Source organism: Trachemys scripta, chromosome 1 (assembly GCF_013100865.1).
Source record: "Trachemys scripta elegans isolate TJP31775 chromosome 1, CAS_Tse_1.0, whole genome shotgun sequence".
Taxonomy (NCBI): Eukaryota; Metazoa; Chordata; order Testudines; family Emydidae; genus Trachemys; species Trachemys scripta.
Window position 1 is genome coordinate 206,517,796 of NC_048298.1, and position 20,097 is coordinate 206,537,892.

The window sequence follows — 20,097 nt, forward strand, 5'->3', positions numbered from 1 at the left end:
TCTAGAATTTCCTAAGGCCTCAGAATCTACTATCTGGTAATTTGCAAGTGTTAAGTGAAACGCTCACTGTGTTTGATAACTATTACCTTGTAGTGAGCTAAAAGCATGAGCCTCTATGAGTGAGCTAAAGCTCCAGACTGTCAAAATGGGCGATGTAACAGACTCACAACCTTGGTGGATTGGGAACAGAGGAGAACACACAATACGCAGTGACCAATGGGTTAATTATGTGTTGATTCCTTGAGGAATTCACATTGTCAAAAATGAACAGATTAACACCATATTAGTCAAACATTACAGTATCATTACTAATCAGTCTTTGGCAAGCGCTGACAGTGAGGGCTAATCTAGCAATTCTGGGGCTGCTGCATGGAGCCAGCTCTTACTTCTCCATTACTGTAAAACAAAGGTGTGACACAGAAGTTCTGACAAGAAATTGAAACTTCTTCAATTAAGTCACATAACCTAGGTCAGGTTTCAAAGGCCAGTCCCCCACACAAAGGGTTGCTGATACAATTGCGTACTGCACTCTTCCCCTATGACCTCAGGTAGCTTTCTCAGATACATTTGGTTAAAAAGGGAGCAGAAAAAGCCGTAATTTTTTTTTTTTTACTGGCCATTATTTGTAGCTGGAATCAGTGCTGTGTCCATAGGTTTCTCAAGCACTCCACCTCTCCTGCTCCTGTGGCTGGCCCAGCTTGCAGATTTCATTTTACATTAAAATCTCACGTTGGCTATAGCTAAGGGATTTCGATAGATAATTTAAGTAAGCAGCTGTGTGTTAGGGATCTCTGACGGGATGGAGGGAGATGGAATCTGTTCCCCAAGACTGGAACATCATAGCTGAGTGAAGAGAGAACTGGATTGGATTCTATTCCAAGCACTGCTACTGGCCTGGTGTGTGACCATGGGCAAGTCATTTCATTGCGCTGTGCCTCAGTTCCCACATGTGATACCTACCTCCTTTGTAAAATCCTTTGAGGTCTCCTTAGGTGATATCCTTGGCCACCATATGAAAGCATTATTACTGCAGTCAGTCCTCCCAGTCTGGGGGGTTTGGTCAATGAATCTGCATAGTTGTGAACCTTCTCACTTTCCGTAGCCCCACCACCCCTTTCACATTGCCTCGTAAAGAGTGTTGGGTGAGCAGCACTGTGTATGGGGATTGTATAGCCCTTTACATAGGTTCTTCACAGTGTGCACCCCCGCCCCTCCCAGGTTTTCTGCAGCAAATTGGGTCTTCAACACCATGGACAGGAGGCTAGGTTTGACGCTGAAGAACAATAGCATTAGAACAGGTGTGGGGAATGAAAGAAAAGGAGACAACCAGATTTAATAGATGAGGACAACCTTAATAGAAATGGACTGTATAGTTTTAAAGCAACTATGCAGTGGGCTCAGAAAAGCCTTAATTTTTTTTAATAGATGGTTTGTAGAAATACCCTAGATCAGAAAGTTGTATTGAACCCATGATTAATTTTATTTATCAGTTTTGCAAGGTTATCTGTCCTACATATGCCCCAGCCAGTCAGTAATATGACTTGTTTAGCTAGTGACAATTAAGACCATTCAGTAAATGACTAACCAGCATAAATTTCATGTTTTAAGAAAAGTCAGGGCTGATTTCTCCTTTCCCATCCACTCTTATCCTCACTGTGGATCTCTGGTGGATGTTTTGCACTTGATTCTTGCACCAAACTACCTTGGACAGCAATAGAAGGTTCACACACAAAATGACTATGGGACAGGTAACAGAGATTGACAGCAGGTAAAATCTGGTCTGCAGGGTGATTCTTGATCTCCTATTGTAAAGATAGCTTTGTTTAAGACTATAAAAAAAATTTCAACTCTGTAGCAACCGGCATGGAACTTGAAAGGGGGAACACAGGTTACAAGAGGGAGGATTTGGAGGAAATGCCAAGAAGTCAGTCTGTGCGCACCTGGCTAGAATGCTAGCTGCAGATGCAGCATGTCTGCAAATAGTTCCCTTAATAAAGAGCTGTTTTCATTTTAGAAACATAAACGTTGCTCTGCTACCAATATTACATGCCAGGATCTGTTTGTGAAACTGGTTAAAAATGCAGTTTAAGCTAAAACAATTGTAAGCCAGTATCTTTTCAGGCATTCTCTTAGCTCCAACCTGTGCTTAGATATGTTTTACTGCTTCCCATAAAAGCTTCCTTAGCAACTGCTGCAATTCTGAAAAGCATGCTAGGGAGAGTATTGTGACAATGATTAAAACTGCTTAGCAGAATATTAATTAGAATATAGAGGGGGGAAATGATGTGTTTATCATTAAATCACAAGAGGCTGTTGCCTCTTGATTCCCTCCCTGAACCCTGTGAAATTGGGCTAACAACGCTTACTTAACTCACAGGGGCATTGTGAGGATTAATTAGTTAATATTTGCACAATCCTTTAAGACGTTAAGTAGTAAGTACTATTATTTCACAAGACTATTTCCAATCCAGCCTCACAACTCCGTATCACCTGCAGTTTCATATATAAACTATTAAACAAATGATTGGATATGGAGCCTTATTTGGACATGGTTTCGCTATTGGCCCTCAAAGTGGGTGCCCTTTGCATTTCTATCTGGTCTACAGAAGTCTGGGCCAGACAATGCCCTGAGGTTCTCCTCCATTTATTATTCAATATTTTACATATCCGTCCATCTCTATGACACTCCGAGTTGAAGGAGGGAGAACAGTGTTTTCTCAGCATAATGCCACTGTGGGCTGTGAATCATTCACCAACAGTGCCTTTAAACTGCTCTCCCTTCCAAGTGGAACTATGAAACCTGACCTTCGCTGGCCCGAGACTCATGTAGTGGGTGGCCTAACCTCAATCTCCATTACCTACTTAGGTCATTACTAAGGCTGTGGATTAATCGCAGTTAACTCTCACTGAACTATCAAAGCCATTACTCTTCTTCCAGGCTAACCAGTAGAATTATTTTATGCAAACTAGTTTGCCCATCCCTGGTAGAGAGCTTGGAATGCTTAACACAGTCATCTCTACTTCATAAGCCAGACGCTGGCTCTGGGAGTTGAGTTTTCTTCTTTGCATGGTGTGCATTATTTCACTGAATGCTGTACAGAAGATGTATTCATGGTTACTGCTAATATTGCTTCTGCCTCTGGCTTTATTTAACAGTACACATGGGCTAGTCTTAATGGCAAGCAGTTAAAAACTAGTCAAATATTTTGAGGAAATAAGCTAGTAATATAATAAGTAGCCTTCTTCACCATCCCAGTTGTACTTCCTCTTCCTGTGAAAGAGTACAAGCAAACAAAATTTCAGTGTAATGAAGAATCTCTGCTATACGAGAGAGTCAAAGAGCCCAAGGGAATGAGAACAGCAATATAGAACGAAATAGAAGATCTAAAGATCTTATAATGCCACAGATAGCCAACTAAACCTCACAATAACACTGGATGCTGGCAAATATTATCCAAGTTTTACGGGCTGAAAAAATGAAGCACAAGGCAACTAAATGACTTCTCCAAGGTCATACAGAAAACCAGTGGCAGACCCAGGATTAGAACACATGGGTGAAATCCTGGGCCCATTGAAATTAATGGCAAAACTCCCACTAGTTTCAGAATTTCACTGGATATCTCTCGGTTCCCAGTTACACACCTTAACCACAGGAGCATTCATGCTAAAACATGCATCCCTACCTAACTGCTGTGCTATCTCGCCATGTCACTCATCTCTCTTTGCTTTCCACTTTCACCAGGAATGTTTGTGCCAACACAGAGAACTGAAGGTATCTCAACATCAGACATCATTACTAGAATTGTACGAGACTATGATGTCTACGCTCGACGCAACCTCCAAAGAGGATATACCGCCAAAGAGCTGAATGTTAGTTTTATAAATGTAAGTAAGCACATCTTCTCTTCTCCCTCTTCTGATAGTGTTTCCATTAGAAGCCCAACCTTGGAGTAGGGGTTCAGATATGCTAATTTTCTCTTGTGCTTTTGAAATGGGAAATGGAACAGGGAAGGAGTTGGTTAAAACTAACTGAGAAAAATGAATATTGGTGGGTTTATTTAGGGATTTATTTTTAAGAAATCCTGGCAAGTATCACTTCACATATACCATTTGGCATTGTTCTTGGAAACTGTAGCTCTTTAAGTAAAGCCAATGCTCCCAATTTCCCAAACTACTGCATACTTCTCATGGAGCTGCTGCTAATTTAATAACACTACCGCTAAAAAAAAGCTGCCAATCATGTAAGGAAGACAGTCACAGTCTCTCCAAAAAGCAGCCTGCAGTTTGACTTTGTTTCCTTAGTGTTGCTGTGATGTGGCCAAATGCCAGAGATCAGAAGGAAAAGGCATAGAAAGCACAAGCATCATTATCAATTTCCTTCCTCTACAAAGCAATTATATTAAAAAAAAAAAAGATGTTAAAGTAAGCTTAAAGGGTCCAGTGTAAGCCCGGGGGGAGGGAGGGAAATATCAATGGTGAGCCACTGTTTTGACAGGTATTGCAGAAGTCGGAGAGCAGTGTGTCAAGTCATGTAACATGTGTCACAAAACCTAAGCAGAACGGAATGAATTAGAGAGCCCGTATAAAAGCTCAGAGGTTGCTGAGGATTGCTCTGGAGGATGCAGTATTTCAAATTAAGCAACTTCTAATGACAGAACTCTCTGTACTGTCCAGGAGAAGGGTAAAGATGTGAAGGAAACATACGTTTTCCTTCCTCCATTTTCTCTTTCAAGGCTTAGCAGCATATCCCCGTGAAAGTGACAATGCTGAAATGCTCCTCTGCACTGTGCCATATTACAAAAGAACATTGTGAATGACTATAGCTAATTAATGAGGAAAAATTTTAAAGGAAGGACAATGCATCACAAAATGTACTTTTCCCATTTATTTGCTATGTGCAGGATAGTTGTATTTATTTCATTAGCCCTCACTTTAGCACTTTGCTATAAAGAGAAACACCTAAGCAGATATCTAGCCAATTTTGATAAAAAATGAGTCAAAAGTATTGTCAAGTCTTACACCTGTCCTTGAGTCCCCCTGCCAATTTTTGTGGGATTGCAATGATATTTTCCTACTTTTTCTTTAATATTCTATTCCCCCTTTTGCTGTATCAAAGAGCCATATGAACAACAGGGGAAACTGTAAATAAAGTGCTATCAGGTCACAAAGTAGGCAACGGGGGAGAAAGATTTTTCTCCCTCCAAATTTTCATTTCCAGTAATCTGAAGTGTTACTTGTTCCGACAGCAAACAAATTTATTTCAGACAGACATGTCATTTTGAAGAGGACAGTGCCCCCTTAAATATTTTCTAAGCAATGAGGACAGACTGTGTGTGTTGGATTAGACCCTGGGACTTGCAATGGGAGTTAGGCATCTATCTCGATTAGGCACTTTGGTAAGTCCCACGCAGTGGTTAATTTGTGTCAGGGCTTGCCAGGACTGAGCCCCGGCATCTCTCGGCTTGGTGGCTCATAGCCCCGGCACCTCTGGGCTTGCCACGTTAGTAAAAAGTAAAAAAACTGCTTGAGCCCCAGCACCTCTTTCATTACAAATTAAGCACTGGTCCCACTAGATGCCTGTCTGTCTCTTTAGGCTCCTAAGTACCTTTGTAAATCTGGCCCTTCCTCAAGCCAAGAAATGACAGGCTGAGTGGCACAATTCTCCCGTACTTGAGACAGAATAAATCACAGACAGTCTATAGATTTTTTTTTTTTTTTTTTTTTTGTAATATGCACGTCTCAGCTGGAGTTGGAAACGCAGACGTAGGCATTTTTCTTGTCTGTTTCATATTTCATTTTGGAGCACTGGCTTTTCTATTTCCCACCTGACTGAGCTGTATATGGCACATAATGAAGGGGCTCACTAATTTAATTCAGGCAGTGACTCAAGATTTATCGGTCACTCCAATTTAGGAGGATCCTTGGGATCCTTAGATTTTCCCTCTGAACCTTCATTCTCAATCCAGGTCTACTATATTGCTAGTTTTTATGTTTGAGGTGGAAGTGGGGGTATCTTGTGTATCCTTGTTGTAGGCCTAGAGGCTTCCCCATATCTTCCCTGCTGTAACTATCCACTGCAGCCATCATTCCGACAGAGGAACACACTGGGTGTGAATTGGCTTTGGAGCTCATCAAATCCGTTCCTCAACTGGTCAGAGGGTATTACTGTTGCATAGCACATGCAGCATTTCTTCACCCCACTTCTAGAGACTAAGGCTATGGCTACACTAGCACTTTTGTCAGTCAGGGGTGTGAATAAACACACCCTTGACCAACATACGTTACACCTACAGATGCACCGGTGTGGACAGCGCTATGTCGGTGGGCGATGCTCTCCTGCCAACATAGCTACTGCTGCTTGTTGGGGGTGGTTTAATTATGCCTATGGGAGAGCTCTCTCTCAGGCTGGCGAAGAGCAGCTACATGGGAGACCTTGCAGCTGTGTCACTGCTAGGTCTGTAGTGTAGACCTAGCCTAATGCATTCTGAAATCCCTGCTGGCTTAGGGTTACAGCAGTTTAACAGAAGAAGCTCTGCCCTTCTCCAAGGGCTTCTAGTGTTTCAGAACAAATAAAAGGGCACCAGTAGAAAATGAAAATGCAGGCGTTCCTAAATTAAGGCTTGGTTGCCTATGTAACGGTGGAGCTTGGAGTGGGGGGGTTATCCTGACTTAGCCTCTTTGGCTAGTCCTACTAAGCTGCAAAGGAAATGCTCCTGTGTCGTTTTGAATTTCTGTGTCAGCTACAGCTTTGAGGTGCTAACATTTTGAGTTTAAGATAAAATGCAATTGCTAGTTCCATTAAATGTTTAGCATAAAAATGACTTGGTAAAAGTATGGGCATATTTTAGAACTTGTAAACTTTGAAGCACACGTCAACTCTGAAAGTAGCTCTAAAATGGCATTGTAGAGCTCCTTTTTCATTGTCCCAACGGTGCTCATTTTAAAAGTTCAGGTTCACGTGTGTGTGTGTGTGTGTGTGTGTGTGCATGCGCCTAATTTGTGTACTTACCATAACTGCCTGCTCAAATGGAATATTTATGCATGCAGATGACCAACTAGCTGCACCAGAAGCACAAGTACTAATCTGCATCTTCAATGTGGGAATTGTGCATGTAAATCAGGTGTGTGAATGCTCACATATTTTGGTGTATGCATTTGCATGGCCACATTTGAAAAATCAAGACCCCAATCACTCCATATCATATCTGATTAATTAACAGGTTTACAAAATGTTTTTTGAATGCAACCCTGAAAACTCAAGCTGGAAGCCAAGCTGTGTATTTTCTGACTTGTTCTTCCTCACTACTAATAAAGATTCTGCAACTGGACTTTGACAATTCTACTGATGATATTTGAGCTAGAATAAAATCCATCTCACTCACCTAACTGCAATGCTAACAAGACCAGCAAGGAAAATATGACTGTGGCTATACATAGGAAGTAGATCCTCAAGTCATAAGATGCCAAATTTACACTGACCAAAGCTGCACTTTTATAGGTTAAGCTGCCATAGTGGAGCTAAAGAACATTTGTTTTAGAGGAAAATTAATTAATTACTGTGTAATCCAGATTTACGTAAATTCCAGTTAACTGAAGTTCCCAGGCTGCCAAAAGTTGGTTATGAACTGACTGAAGCTCTGCTCCTACAGAGCTCATAAGATCTACAGAGACAGAGCTTCAGCCCCACAGATCCTTTAAGCTTTGCATGACTGGTTTTGCTTCTGAGGAGTTGAGAAGCTTTTCAAAACTAAAGCTTTGAATCTGAGGCATTTAGCAGCTCTGAGAGCCCATTCTTTTTCTCTTCTGATGAGCTGAGCGGATCTCTGGACATTGATCAGCCCCTTCTTTCCCTCCACTCCTCAACTGTTTGGTCAGCTAGCCTTCTGGCCTAATCGCCTCTCTCAGGTATAACCAGGGGACCTCTGATTATCCAAAACCTCAGTCATGAAGATTCTCTTCTGTTTTGAAGAGATCTCTTCATAGGAAATACCTTGGACTGGGATAGCATCAGGGCTGCAAGCCAGTATTGGGATGCACTGGCAAAAGAGTGTGGGGAAATTTGCATGTTGCCTGCTACATGCCTGGGGTATTAGTTTTTTACTTGCACGAATACTAAATTGACATTATTTTTAAAGAACACCCTATTTTAATATATCTAGAGCTCTGTTTTTCTACTGGGGAACATAACACATGATAAGCACTAAATGATAAATATTTTCAGAACATCCATACATTTTACATAGTAAAATATTACACATGATAGTAGTCAGAAAAAGCCCTGTGTATTTAAGCACAAATAACAAGCTTTCTTCTTTCCCCAAACCCACTTGATAATTTTTTTGTCTGTCCACACATACTTTTCAAACAGGAAAAGAAATATCGCTTTCAGAACCAGGTAGACAAAATGAAAGAAAAAGTGAAAAATGTAGAGGAAAAATCAAAAGAATTTGTTAATAAGGTGGAAGAGAAGAGCCATGACCTCATTCAGAAATGGGAAGAGAAGTCCAGAGAGTTCATTGGCAACTTTTTAGAGCTGTTTGGACCCGATGGAGCTTGGGTAGGTACTTCATTCCAGGAATTCTGTCTGCCTTTGATTTATTCTTCTCTTAACACAGACCCATAGCAAGTTCTTTTGCTCCAGTCTTTGTTTTGAAAGCCAATCTAGCAGGTCAGTGCCAATTCCTCTCATTTCATCCAACAACATGTACCAGAACCACAGTGCAAACATCTCCTACTTCCAATGTCTTTTTCAGGCCAATTTCTGCGTTTGTATTTTTAAAAGGCACTACCACCATTATGTAGTGCCCAAGTATGTTACAGTGCATTATGTAGTACTGTGTGTTAACAGACACATTGTACATTTCTACACTGAGGCCTATTCTCCCCCTACCCTCCCATCATCAATAAACAGGAGTTATGCACCTATATCAGGAAGAGCTTATACTCCAGAAAATGGCAATAAAGAGACAGAGAACATTAACAACCTGAATTTGGCAATATTTTAAAATAGCATAATAAATATAAAAATGGTCATGTTGTAGCTGTAACTTTATACTGAGAAATATACAGACTCATAGGGATGCCTGCAGAGAGATACACATTTTAGGCCAGGCTTCAAGATGTACTTTTGTAAGTCACTACTTTTTGTGAACAATTGACCCAGCCACTTTCATCCAGAAATCTCATGGCGCTTCCCAAAGGTGGTCATAGTATTGTTATTTACAGTTCTCATTTTACAGTTGGGGAGACTGAAACACAGAGGGATTAACTGAGTCACACATAATCACCCAGTGAGTTAGTGAAACAATCAGGAGTAGAACCCAGCAGGTGGTCTGACACCCAGCCCCAGGAACTGATCACCAGAGAGACTGCATCCCATGCCACTCCTAGAGATCTTTCTTCTTACTGTCCCAAGTCTTACATTGCATTGGAATTAGTTGCAAAACTCAATAGTATTGTAAAAGCAATCAGTAGTTGACACAGGAGTTATTATTAAGGTACTATTGAGTCTTTTCTAACCAAATCTATGAACTTACATTTTGTTCAAAGGTTCTATGCTCTGGGTCATGTAGAGCCTGATCCAGCAAAGCCCTTACACACGTGCATAATTTTTAGCATAAGTGTACTCACATGCTTAAAGTTATGCATGTGTGAAAGTGTTTTGCAGAGGCTGATGAACACAGGACCCATCCAGCCACAGGCTTCCCATTGACAAACTGCAAAGAACTGAGGGCAGCAGTGTACATAACCAGCAAGCGGCCCACCAGCATGCCCCCAGGAGAATGTGGACTCATTCAAAGGTACATTGGGATTTAGTCACGCAGCTTCCATTCACTTCAAAGTGGGTCAAGTGGCTGACAACATATGCAAGGCTTTAATTATTTATGGATTACACTTTGCGAGGAAGCACAAATGGATGCAACCAGTCAGCTTAAAAAGTTTAATAATAATGATAATACCTAAGTCTGCCATACAGCTTATCAGCACTAGAAGTCAGTCGTTTACAAAAGAGGGCAGTATTATTACCCTCATTTTACAGTGGAGAAAATGGGATTTAATATGAACTTGAAGCAGGAATGATTTGTGTATAACAAAAACTGACTATGAACAAATGCTTTTTATAGAACACAATAACAACATACACTTACAACTTACTGATGCACATTGCTAGTGCATTCATTGAAGGATCTCAGTGGCTTTTACAAGCATTCATGAATTAAGCTTCACAACTCCCCTGTGAGGTGGACATGTCGTATTGTAGCTGTTTTACAAATGCAGAATGAAAGAGTGGCACCAGCAAGGTGTATGAATGTGATTCTAAATAGACTTGTATTATTGCACCTCTGGGCCTACCCTTTCCTTCATTCCCCACGTTTGTTATTCTAATTTAGTGTGTCAGGTCTAAAACTGGATTGTAAGCCGTTCGGAACAGGGAGTGAGTCTTATTTGTTAGGTAAAGTACCTAAGGCCAGGTCTCCACTACAAACTTTTGCTGACGTAGCTCTGTTGGTCAGGGGTGTGAAGAGATGAGAGCTGACTGATACAGTTGTGCCAGCAAAAGCCCCGGGTGCAGAAGCAGTTATACCAGCAAATATGTGCTTTTGCCAATATAGTTTATTTCATGTGGCTGGAATAAGCATTACTGGCAAAACTGCTTTCCCAAGATAAGTGGCATCTGCACTATACTAGCCATGCGCTGAGTCATCGGCTGAGGTAGGAATAGAGGCTAGGGCCTTGACTCAGTTCCCTGCTCTAAGCACTAAAAAAAATACTACTGGGAAATATTTTATCTTAAACATTAGACATTTTTATAGACTGAAATTCCTTAGTGAAAAGCACTAGGCTAAAACTCCTGATAAAGAACATTTGTTGGCCCTCTGATTTAGGATGGCAGATGCAGAGTAGGAAATCAGATGTAATTTTATGCAGAGACATTTGCAGAGCAAAGTCCCATAAAAGTGTCCGGTGAAGAGTGAAATCAGAGCTGGCCCTGTTCTAAGGAAAGCTTTAGTGACAGTGAACTGAGGTGTTTTCAAAAATCATCTTCAGCCTGGCAACTGGAAGTTGTTGTTTTTTTAAATAATGATAACTTGCTATTAGTGTCAAAACTGTTATTAACATTAATTTGCCACATCAGTGTTAGTTAGATGTTACTTTGAATGTTGACATTAAAAGTCCAAGAATAGTTATAGGCATGTTATACTCCTAGATCAGTAATTTGCATCCCATTAATATGCTATTATTATAATTACTATTTGTGAAATAATACACTTTGTGCTGGCATCCCTTTTCTAAAATATAAACTAAAGTCTGGGCAACCCACTTAAAATTATATATAATTTCTGGAAAAGGTCAAAATGTTGTTTTTCAAAATTGCAAAGGATGGATAGAATTCATTTGAGAATTTGTTCACCAAGATAGTTTTATACACAATGTATTTCCTTCAGAGAGCCCCAGAGGTGCTGTGATACAATAATGGCCAATGTGCTATAAAACTCTAGAAAAAGAGCCAGACCGAAAGCTGTCTTGCAATCTCACCCTTGTATAGTGCAGTACAATGTAAAGCCGATAAGGAGCAAGTTCCCTGCACAAACCTGCTGGCAGGTGTGAGTATAACATCCTCTGGGGCTCTGGGTTGAACTGCACAATTTGAAGAAAGATGTTCAAAAAGGTCCATGTTTTTAATAATAAAAATGTTTACACAAGTCCTCAGAAATGGAACAACATTGTAGGAAATTAGTTTAAAGAGCAGCCCGCTCAGTTCCCCAACCGGGACGTCTCAGCGTTTGGAGAGCAGTCCTGATCATCGTTGGGAATATGTTTGACTGGCCAGAGCCTGAATACTGCCACAGTTTATGGTCAGTTTAATCAAAATCCAGGATCCCACATTTAGTGCACAATATACTTTCAGTCTGGACCCTGAAGCCCACATATGACCCCATTGAAACGGCCATATTGTATTGTAGAATCAGAAGCTCAAATCGCAGCAGCTGCAGACCTTCAGAGGGAGTTTTACAACGCTTAGGTTCTTTACCTGGTCACTTTTATTTTGTAAAGAAAATGAGACTTCCATACACGGTAAATGTAACTTTTGCACAGCCCCATAGAACTTCCTAAACCCAACAAAGACTCTTGCACCAATGACACTAATGCTTTACAGAGCCAGACCACATCACTTTCTTCTCTTAACCCTCCACACTAAAACCCCTCAGTGGGCCTGCTACTGCCATTGATTGTGATGCTGCTACAGGCTTGGGATCTTTGCCAGCATTGATTACATTGACAGCGCTGGACTATTAGCACTATTAACCCTTTCCTGCCCGAACCGGTCCTCTACTTAGCAGGCTGGAAGCTACTGCAAAGAGCAAGAACTTCCTGCTAGCCCAGGAGATTTACAAAGCATTGAATAGTTCAGACCTAGCAAGCAGGACAGGAGTATGGACACATGGCCATTGCGGGGGCAGAGAGGGGGAGCGGGGATACCAACCTGAATATTGTGCTGAAGTTGAATTTACTGAGATTGTATCCTCTTCTGCCATTTGGTTTTGCAGCTGAAGGCAGAGTGTGACATTAAGTTGATAAGTGAAAATTAATTTTCAGAGTTCTATTCAAATAGAAGATAAAATATAAGGTTGGTGTGGGGGCTCTGGAGTTAATTCAGATTTGTTATTCTATTTTGGTACTTCACTCCTTGGGCCAGTAGCAACCAGGAGCATGGTGGAAGAAACTAGCTTAGTCTCCAGAGGTCAGAAGGGCCTTCCATTCATTTCAGCAATGCCTCTAGCTGCTGTTGTAGTAGATGTGATGAGCTCTGAAGGGAGCCATCCAACCTTCTTGACCAGAAGGAAGGTCATCACAGCACAAGGTCTTGATGACTTGGGAGAAAAAATTGAATTGAGAAAAATCATGGAATTCTTGGGTCCTCCAAGAGGAAAAGCACAGCAGAAAATACTCAGCAAGGTGTATGTTCAAAATATTGGACAGCACACTAGCTACTTATGGGTTTTTTTTATCATGCTAATTGTTATAGTATGGGAGCACCTCAACCATACCCATAGATTTATCCTTCTCACAGCCCTATGATGGTCTAATAGAGAAGTATTATTATCCCCGATAGAGAATAGAGCAGTGTTTCTCAAACTGGGGTCACCGTTTGTGTAGGGAAAGCCCCTGGTGGGCCAGGCCGGTTTGTTTACCTGCCCCGTCCGCAGGTCCAGCCGATCGCGGCTCCCACTGGCTGTGGTTCACTGCTCCAGGCCAATGGGAGCTGCTGGAAGTGGCGCGGGCCGAGGAACTTACTGGCCGCCACTTCCAGCAGCCCCCATTGGCCTGCAGTGGCAAACCACGGCCAGTGGGAGCCGCGATCGGCTGGACCTGCGGACGGGGCAGGTAAACAAACCGGCCTGGCCCACCAGGGGCTTTCCCTACACAAGCGGTGACCCTAGTTTGAGAAACACTGGAATAGAGCCATAGAGTGACTGCGCAATTTACATAACCACATAAGAAGTCTGGGGCAGAGCTGAAATAGAAGATCTCCTATATTCCAGTACTTCAGCCATGAGGCCATGCATGGCACTAGAAACATATGATGTGCCATATTAGAGCAAGCCATTCATTCATCTAACCCTTATCCTGCCTCCACCACTGGCAAGTACCACATAGTTCAAAGGAAAGTTAAAATAAAAACCAAATCATAATAGACCTTGCCAGTTATTCCTCTTTAGGTCAATGGAAAATGAAATCCAACCCAAGGTTTTTGTTAAGATTTCTGGTCTGTATTTATATGGGTTGTGTGTGTTGGGGTTAGGTGTGTATATCCAGCCGGTATTCAACAGGCACAGAATTAGAACTCTAGCACTGAGCAGGAGGGGGACACACATCTCCATCTGCCATGCAGCAGTGGAAGCCAGCCATGAGAGGGTGGGGTGGGATTCAGTTGGAGATTATTGTCCAGCTCTAACCGGGAGAAGTTCTAGCAGCAAAAAGGGCTCAGAGTTTGGACAGAGAGAAAACCAGCTTTGTGAGACAAAAGGGGACCCAAAAGCTTAACATAGCCACATGAAGTTGCAGCTAGTTAGCAAAGGGCAAGTCGCACAGTTTCGCTGGACAAGAGCTGGCTGAAAAGGCCTTGCCTTGCTGTGCAGAACTGTTAGCTAGAAAGAACTCTTCTTATTTTGCATGGAAATACTCTGGAGGAGGAAGCCTTGGGGCACAAACTTAAGGTGTGCTTTTAAATCATGTTAGTTAAACTGGTGCCAGAGGCTGTGTGGACACACTTATTTTGGCTTAAACTAGATTTATTTAGGTTCTTTAGCCAAAAATAAGAGTTTGCGCCAGTTTAGCAGGTTTGAGGTTCAACTTTTGTATGTAGATAAGGCCTTATTCTTTTCATTAGAACTCTGGCTGCAAGCAGCCACTTGCTGTGTTCCTGTGCAGACTAGAAATATAGGGCGTGTGTGAACAAACACATTAACTAACCATCTTTCTAAACAATGGTGTAAACAAGGTTTAACACCTTTCAAACTGTGTTAGTGGGTTGTGGTCCAATCCTAGAAGGAAGCCCAGGAGTGGCCAAGATTGTTAACATTGTTGTCAACAGTGTCAACCCTGCCTATGCTGCTGTTTAGAAACATGTTACAATGCGTTCGGTCACACCTGATCTACACTTTGCTCTGAACAAGAGCTCAGCCCAGCTGCAAGCTGTTGAAAGAATTACCAATACAATTCATTGACTCAGCCAGCAGCGAGAGCTCCACAAGAAGTAGCCCAGACAGCACCTTCCCCACTCCACCTCGAAGTTAAGCCCCACATCTCCTTTGTAACAAACTTAACAGTACATTGCTGCTCTGAAAAGCAACTCCATCAAAATGTGGCATCTTTTTTTGCTCAAAAGATCCAGTCCATGGGTGAAGTCAATGGAGAACCTCACACTGACTTGAATAAGGTCAGGATTTCACCCCATATGTGTATCCAGAGTCATCTCTGCTGGCTACAACAACAAAGTAAAGGCCGGTTTGTGCACGTCACATAAGCACAGTCCCATTGACTTCAGATGTGAATAACCAGAGCTGTCCCTAGAGGGGTGTGGGGTCTGGGGTGGAAGTGACAAATCCATCACTTCCGGGACTGACCATGCCAGCCAATTGCACCAGCCCACGGAGTGGTTACCCCAATTCACCCTACCAAAGGGACGACTCTGTGAATAACCACCAGGGTTGCCCAATCTGGCTTTACATTTCTATGACTTTGACTCCTGTCGGTACAGTGGAGCCAGCCCAGCTAAGCGGGAGTGAAACGGAGTCTGTTCTGGCTCACCCAGGAACTGAACAACTAACTAAATTCTGCCTATAGCATCCCCTCGGAGACCTGCAGAATGTGTAGTGTAGCTGGAAAGCTCCCAGCAGCACTTTCGCATCCACACTAGTTTGCTGGGTACCAAAACCATTTGGCTTGTAAACTGTGACTCCAGGGTGCCATTTTGACTGGCCATATTTCAGAGCAGAAATGCACGTTAAGCCTCTCCCTTTCCTGAAGGCCAAAGAATCTCTCCCCTTTCGCAGGTAATTGTCCCCAACTGGCCTCACAGCACCCAAGCCCCCTGTTGTTGTGCCTGACTCATACAGCCTCTTTTTCAAACTGCTTTTCAGAAACAGATGTTTCAGGAGCGAAGTGGCCGAATGCTCCAGGCCTTGTCGCCGAGGCAGAGCCCAACCAGCAGCCCAACACGCGGCCGCTCTCCATCCCGCTCTCCATCGCCGCCCTCCCCCTGGTTGTTCAATAAAGCCTCACCCCCTTCCTCTCCGAAAGCGGCCTCGGCCTCCATCAGCAGCATGAGCGAAGGAGATGAGGATGAGAAGTAAAGAAAAATAAACGATTAAAAAAAAAAAAAAGATACCAACATCATATAACATGCAGGTGGCTGGGAGGAGAGGAACTACATACAGCTGTTGCTGACAGAGGCAAGTGCACTGTAGGAAAAGGCATTGCAAGAGGAGTGGTGCATTGCCAGGGACGAGTTCTCAGGAACAGCTCACCCCTGCCCCATTTCCTCTTGGGGCTCAGATACACCCGGACAACTAACTGACACATGACCTTGGAGTAAGTACCTGTCACTAGTCACTACTTGCTGCAGCTGCTAGGGCCAGCTAAGAACCTCGGGGAATTCGCACTGCAGGGGAACGTTCAGCCCCTGAGCTAGACTGAGTGAGCATGTGCACAGCAGCACTGTGTGAAGAGACAATTTAGCTACTTCTGGACTCTGCATGTACCTAGGGTGACCCAACAATATTAGGGGCTTGATCGTATATAGGCGTTGTACCCCCTCCCTCCCCACCTTTGGGGGAAAAAAGTGTCCTGATTTTTCACACTTGTTCTCTGGTCACCCTACTAAATTGAGCCCTGCCAGTGCGATGAGGTCTCTCGTCACAGCAGCAAAAAACTTCTCCAGTACAGGAAATGTGTTTTTTTCTTTCAAAATAAAAAAGCCACCAAAAAACTAAACCAGGCCAGTGCAACGGGGATCTGGCCAGTCGGCACTGGAGATGCATTGAACAGATTGAGTTGAATGAAGATTTGCTGACCAGGCCTTTGTCAGGGCATGTGCAAAGATTAATATAGCGTGAATCTCATTTGCTTTAGCAAATCTCACTCCTTGTTCCTAGTGCCTCAGAAGCCACCTGTTGTGTTCTGGTTTTCTTTGTGACATTGCTTTGAAGGCTGCAGCGTAGGACAGCGAATGTCCTTGCTGGGATTTCTTGTCTGGGAAAAAAATATTTTAAAAGAATTGGGCTATTTTAGTCATCACCTTAATCAACACAGGAGCCAAAGCCCCTCAGCCACATTTCTCCTGGGCCTACCATACCTTCGGAGATGTCAGTTATCAACCGACTGTCTATGCAACAGCGTTTCTGCCCATCCCATGTATCAATCAGATCAACCTTAAAACTTTTGGCATTTCTCTAAACAAGACCAAAGCATGTATGCACTGTCCGTTCTTTTACAGCTAGGTATACAGTACATGCATGCACACACATGGATATGCATTCCCAGTCTGGGATCCAGGTTAACTGCCTGCTGGCACCTGCCCTTAATACATCCAAACATTGGCAGCCCAATTGGAAAATAATTAAACTATATGCACAGAATTGGATGCTGGTGTTTTCCCTCCTTCCCTCAGAGCAGCCTCATATCCCTAATGGAGCCACAAAGACATCAACTTTAAGAATTTTTCTCCTTTTTACATGATCATGTTGACATCAGTAACCTCTCAGCTCAGCATGAGATGAGACTTCTCTCATACGCCATCTACGCCAGATGAGCAACGACTGGAAGGGGTGGCTGTTGGATTGGGTGACCTACAGCTTTGTGGCTGGCTGGCTGAACTACCTCCCATAAGACTCCCACGTTCCTCCCAACCTGGAAAATGAGATTAGAAACTGATCGGACAGCACTACAGAGAAGTGATCTGCTCCATCCACCTCTACATTGATACAGGGGTCCCCAAACTGTGCATCATGTCCCCCTGGGGCAGGGAGGGAGTGCCACCCAGCTCCACTCCCAGCCCTGGCCCTAGCTATGGCCCCAAGGGTGGTGCAAGGTAAAAAGTTTGGGGACCATTGCTCTAGAGACTGCTGCACGGGACCTACCTGTGTTCTTATGCTAGCATGTCAAGTGTTTCTCCATCTAGTCCACTGAGCAGTTTGGGCACCAAACCAGCAAGGCATACTAAACCTGCAATACATTCCAATTTGCAGCCTGCACGGCAGCCAGAACAAGGGATGGCATGGACAACAGTAGCCAAAAGCCAACTGCTCCACTTGCTTCCTTCATGCTGCGAGCACATCCCAGGGTGAAAGTTACTGTAGATTGTAGTATTCTTCATTTTGTTGGTTTCCTGTACAGACAGGACAACACAGCTCCAGTGGGGAGGAGAGAGAGGCAGAGACATCAATCAGCAAAAGAAGAGGACTCTGCTCCAGCCCATGAAGAACAGACTAGCAGGAACATTTCAGAGAGGCACCAAGAATAGGAGTTTGTGAAAAACAGGTGTTGGTGTGTAAATGTACGGTGTGTATTCATGTATATTAGGGTACTGGCAGCAGTTTACCCTCTGGCTGCATTCCCTTGCCCTGCAGAATTAGAAATTATTGGTAGTGAGCCCCACCCTCAGCAGTTTCCAGGTAGGCCACTGAAGGACCCTAGCTGCAGGCCCCCAAGCCAGCCTTGTGGTTTTTTTCCCTAATAGCCAAGTATTCCTTTATCCACCCAACAAGGCCTAGCTGATTTTTCATATGCAACCTCAGCCAGGCCCTTATCTGACTCTCTCTCCAGGAAAGACGTCCTTGCTGAGTAACTGGTTTTCTGGAGACACAACCAGTCTCTTTACAGAGATGCAACAACTGGCAGCTATCATGGTACCAGGGGCACTCACTGCTTCTTTCACTAGTAAGAATGATAAGAGGGCCACAGTGTCTGGCTGCCACCTGCCCTGTGAGAGAGGATGGTGTGATTAAAACCTTCATGCCCACCTTAGGTAACCAGCTACTGTAATTTCATCCCTGGGGTGTGCTTGTTTGTTCTTCTGATTTCTCCATCACAAACCACCCCTCCACAGTGAGAACAGCCTGCTCTCTATGGTGCTGTTTATACCAAGGAGCCCTGTCCAAATGAGATGGAGGCTGTCAGGGTTGGTGGGTTTTTGTTGTTGTTAAAACAATGCCCTCTGTTCAGCAAAGTTTTGGAGGAAAATTAGCCTGCTTGACTAGTAATGGGAAACAGGAGAAACACTCACCAGAATGACCTCATTTTAAGCTTAGCTATTGCTCCCAGAGTCACGTGTGGTTTACCAAGTGACAAAGCCATATACCTGTACCAGATGTCTGGTCTGCGTTTGGGATAAGAAAGCCTGAGCGCCTGTTCTCTTGGTATGGATACCACCCTCCATGCACAACCTCCACCACCCACAGAGAAGACAGCCAACTTCCTCACCATCTCTGGACATACTGATGGTGATTTGCACTTTTTGGTCATCGCTGGGTTTCATTTTTTATTTTTAACAAGTGTTGCTTTATTGTGTTCCTATTTATAAGCCCAAGCTCCATGGGGAAAATAAATGAAATACAACAGAGAGTGCAGCTTGCCATCTTTATTTTACTACGGCTCTGCCAGTCATTACCGGAACGTTCTTGGGTACCATCAAGCCCATGTTCTAACCCCAGTGGCTCCATTGTGGATATCCCCTCTCTCTACAGCCATGATACTAAGGGTACATCTACACTACAGCGGGGAGTCGATTTAAGATACGCAAATTCAGCTACGTGAATAGCGTAGCTGAATTTGATGTATCACAGCCGACTTACCCCATTGTGAGGATGGCGGCAAAATCGACTTCTGCGGCTTTGTCGGCGGCGCTTACTACCACCTCCGCTGGTGGAGTTAGAGCGCCGATTTGGGGATTGATTGTCGCATCCCGATGGGACGCGATAAATCAATCCCCGAGAGGTCGATTTCTACCCGCCGATTCAGGCGGGTAGTGTAGACCTAGCCTAAATGAGCTGAAAAGCCAGCCATTCCAACCTGTCCAAACCCCTGCTGCTAAACTCATCCACCTCCCAATCATCTCTCCTAGCAGCTCCTTGCCAACCCTCCTCCCACTCTCTGTTTTGCAGTGTGTGCCTTGCGTTTCCTGTACGCCAAGCACCTGCCTTCACCACCTTCAGACCCATTTCTTCCAGGAGTTTGTCCTGTGGGGCTGTCTTCAGTATTGTTTCCTCCCTCACCTGCACCCATGTCCCGTGTTTTGTCTCGTGCCAGCTGGGCTGTAAGCTCTTCAGGCCAGGGAGCAGCCAGCTCTCATATATCAGTTATATAATTAATCAAAGAGTAGAAAAAAGGGTTTTACTCTCTTCCTGCTACAGTATAGCATCTGTTAGAAGGCACCCATAATTAGTAGGTGTGTAACCTTTTAATTAATTCCCACTTAATATTAAGTTGTTAAAGATAAAGGTGCAAGAAAACCCAACCTACCTTTCAAGTTCAAGCTTCTAGGTCAGTTACAGAAAATGTAGTTAGAGAGGATCACTAGGCAACACTTTAGTG

The 20,097-nt window shown here is 43.5% G+C and overlaps 1 protein-coding gene across 5 annotated transcripts in view; it reads left to right on the plus strand.

Annotated features, from left to right (window-relative positions):
• The window catches only part of PCYT1B (phosphate cytidylyltransferase 1, choline, beta), a 64,855-nt gene extending 45,727 nt beyond the window's left edge, over window positions 1–19,128 (plus strand). For 4 of the 5 annotated variants that reach the window (XM_034754952.1, XM_034754962.1, XM_034754943.1 and 1 more), the window contains 3 exons: window positions 3,743–3,885; window positions 8,369–8,557; window positions 15,648–19,128. In XM_034754952.1, the coding sequence (XP_034610843.1) occupies window positions 3,743–3,885; window positions 8,369–8,557; window positions 15,648–15,860 (545 nt within the window). In that variant the 3' untranslated portion in view covers window positions 15,861–19,128. The remainder of the gene's footprint in view (window positions 1–3,742; window positions 3,886–8,368; window positions 8,558–15,647) is intronic. The other variant, XM_034754979.1, reaches the window with a different exon arrangement.
• The last annotated feature ends 969 nt before the right edge of the window (window positions 19,129–20,097 follow it).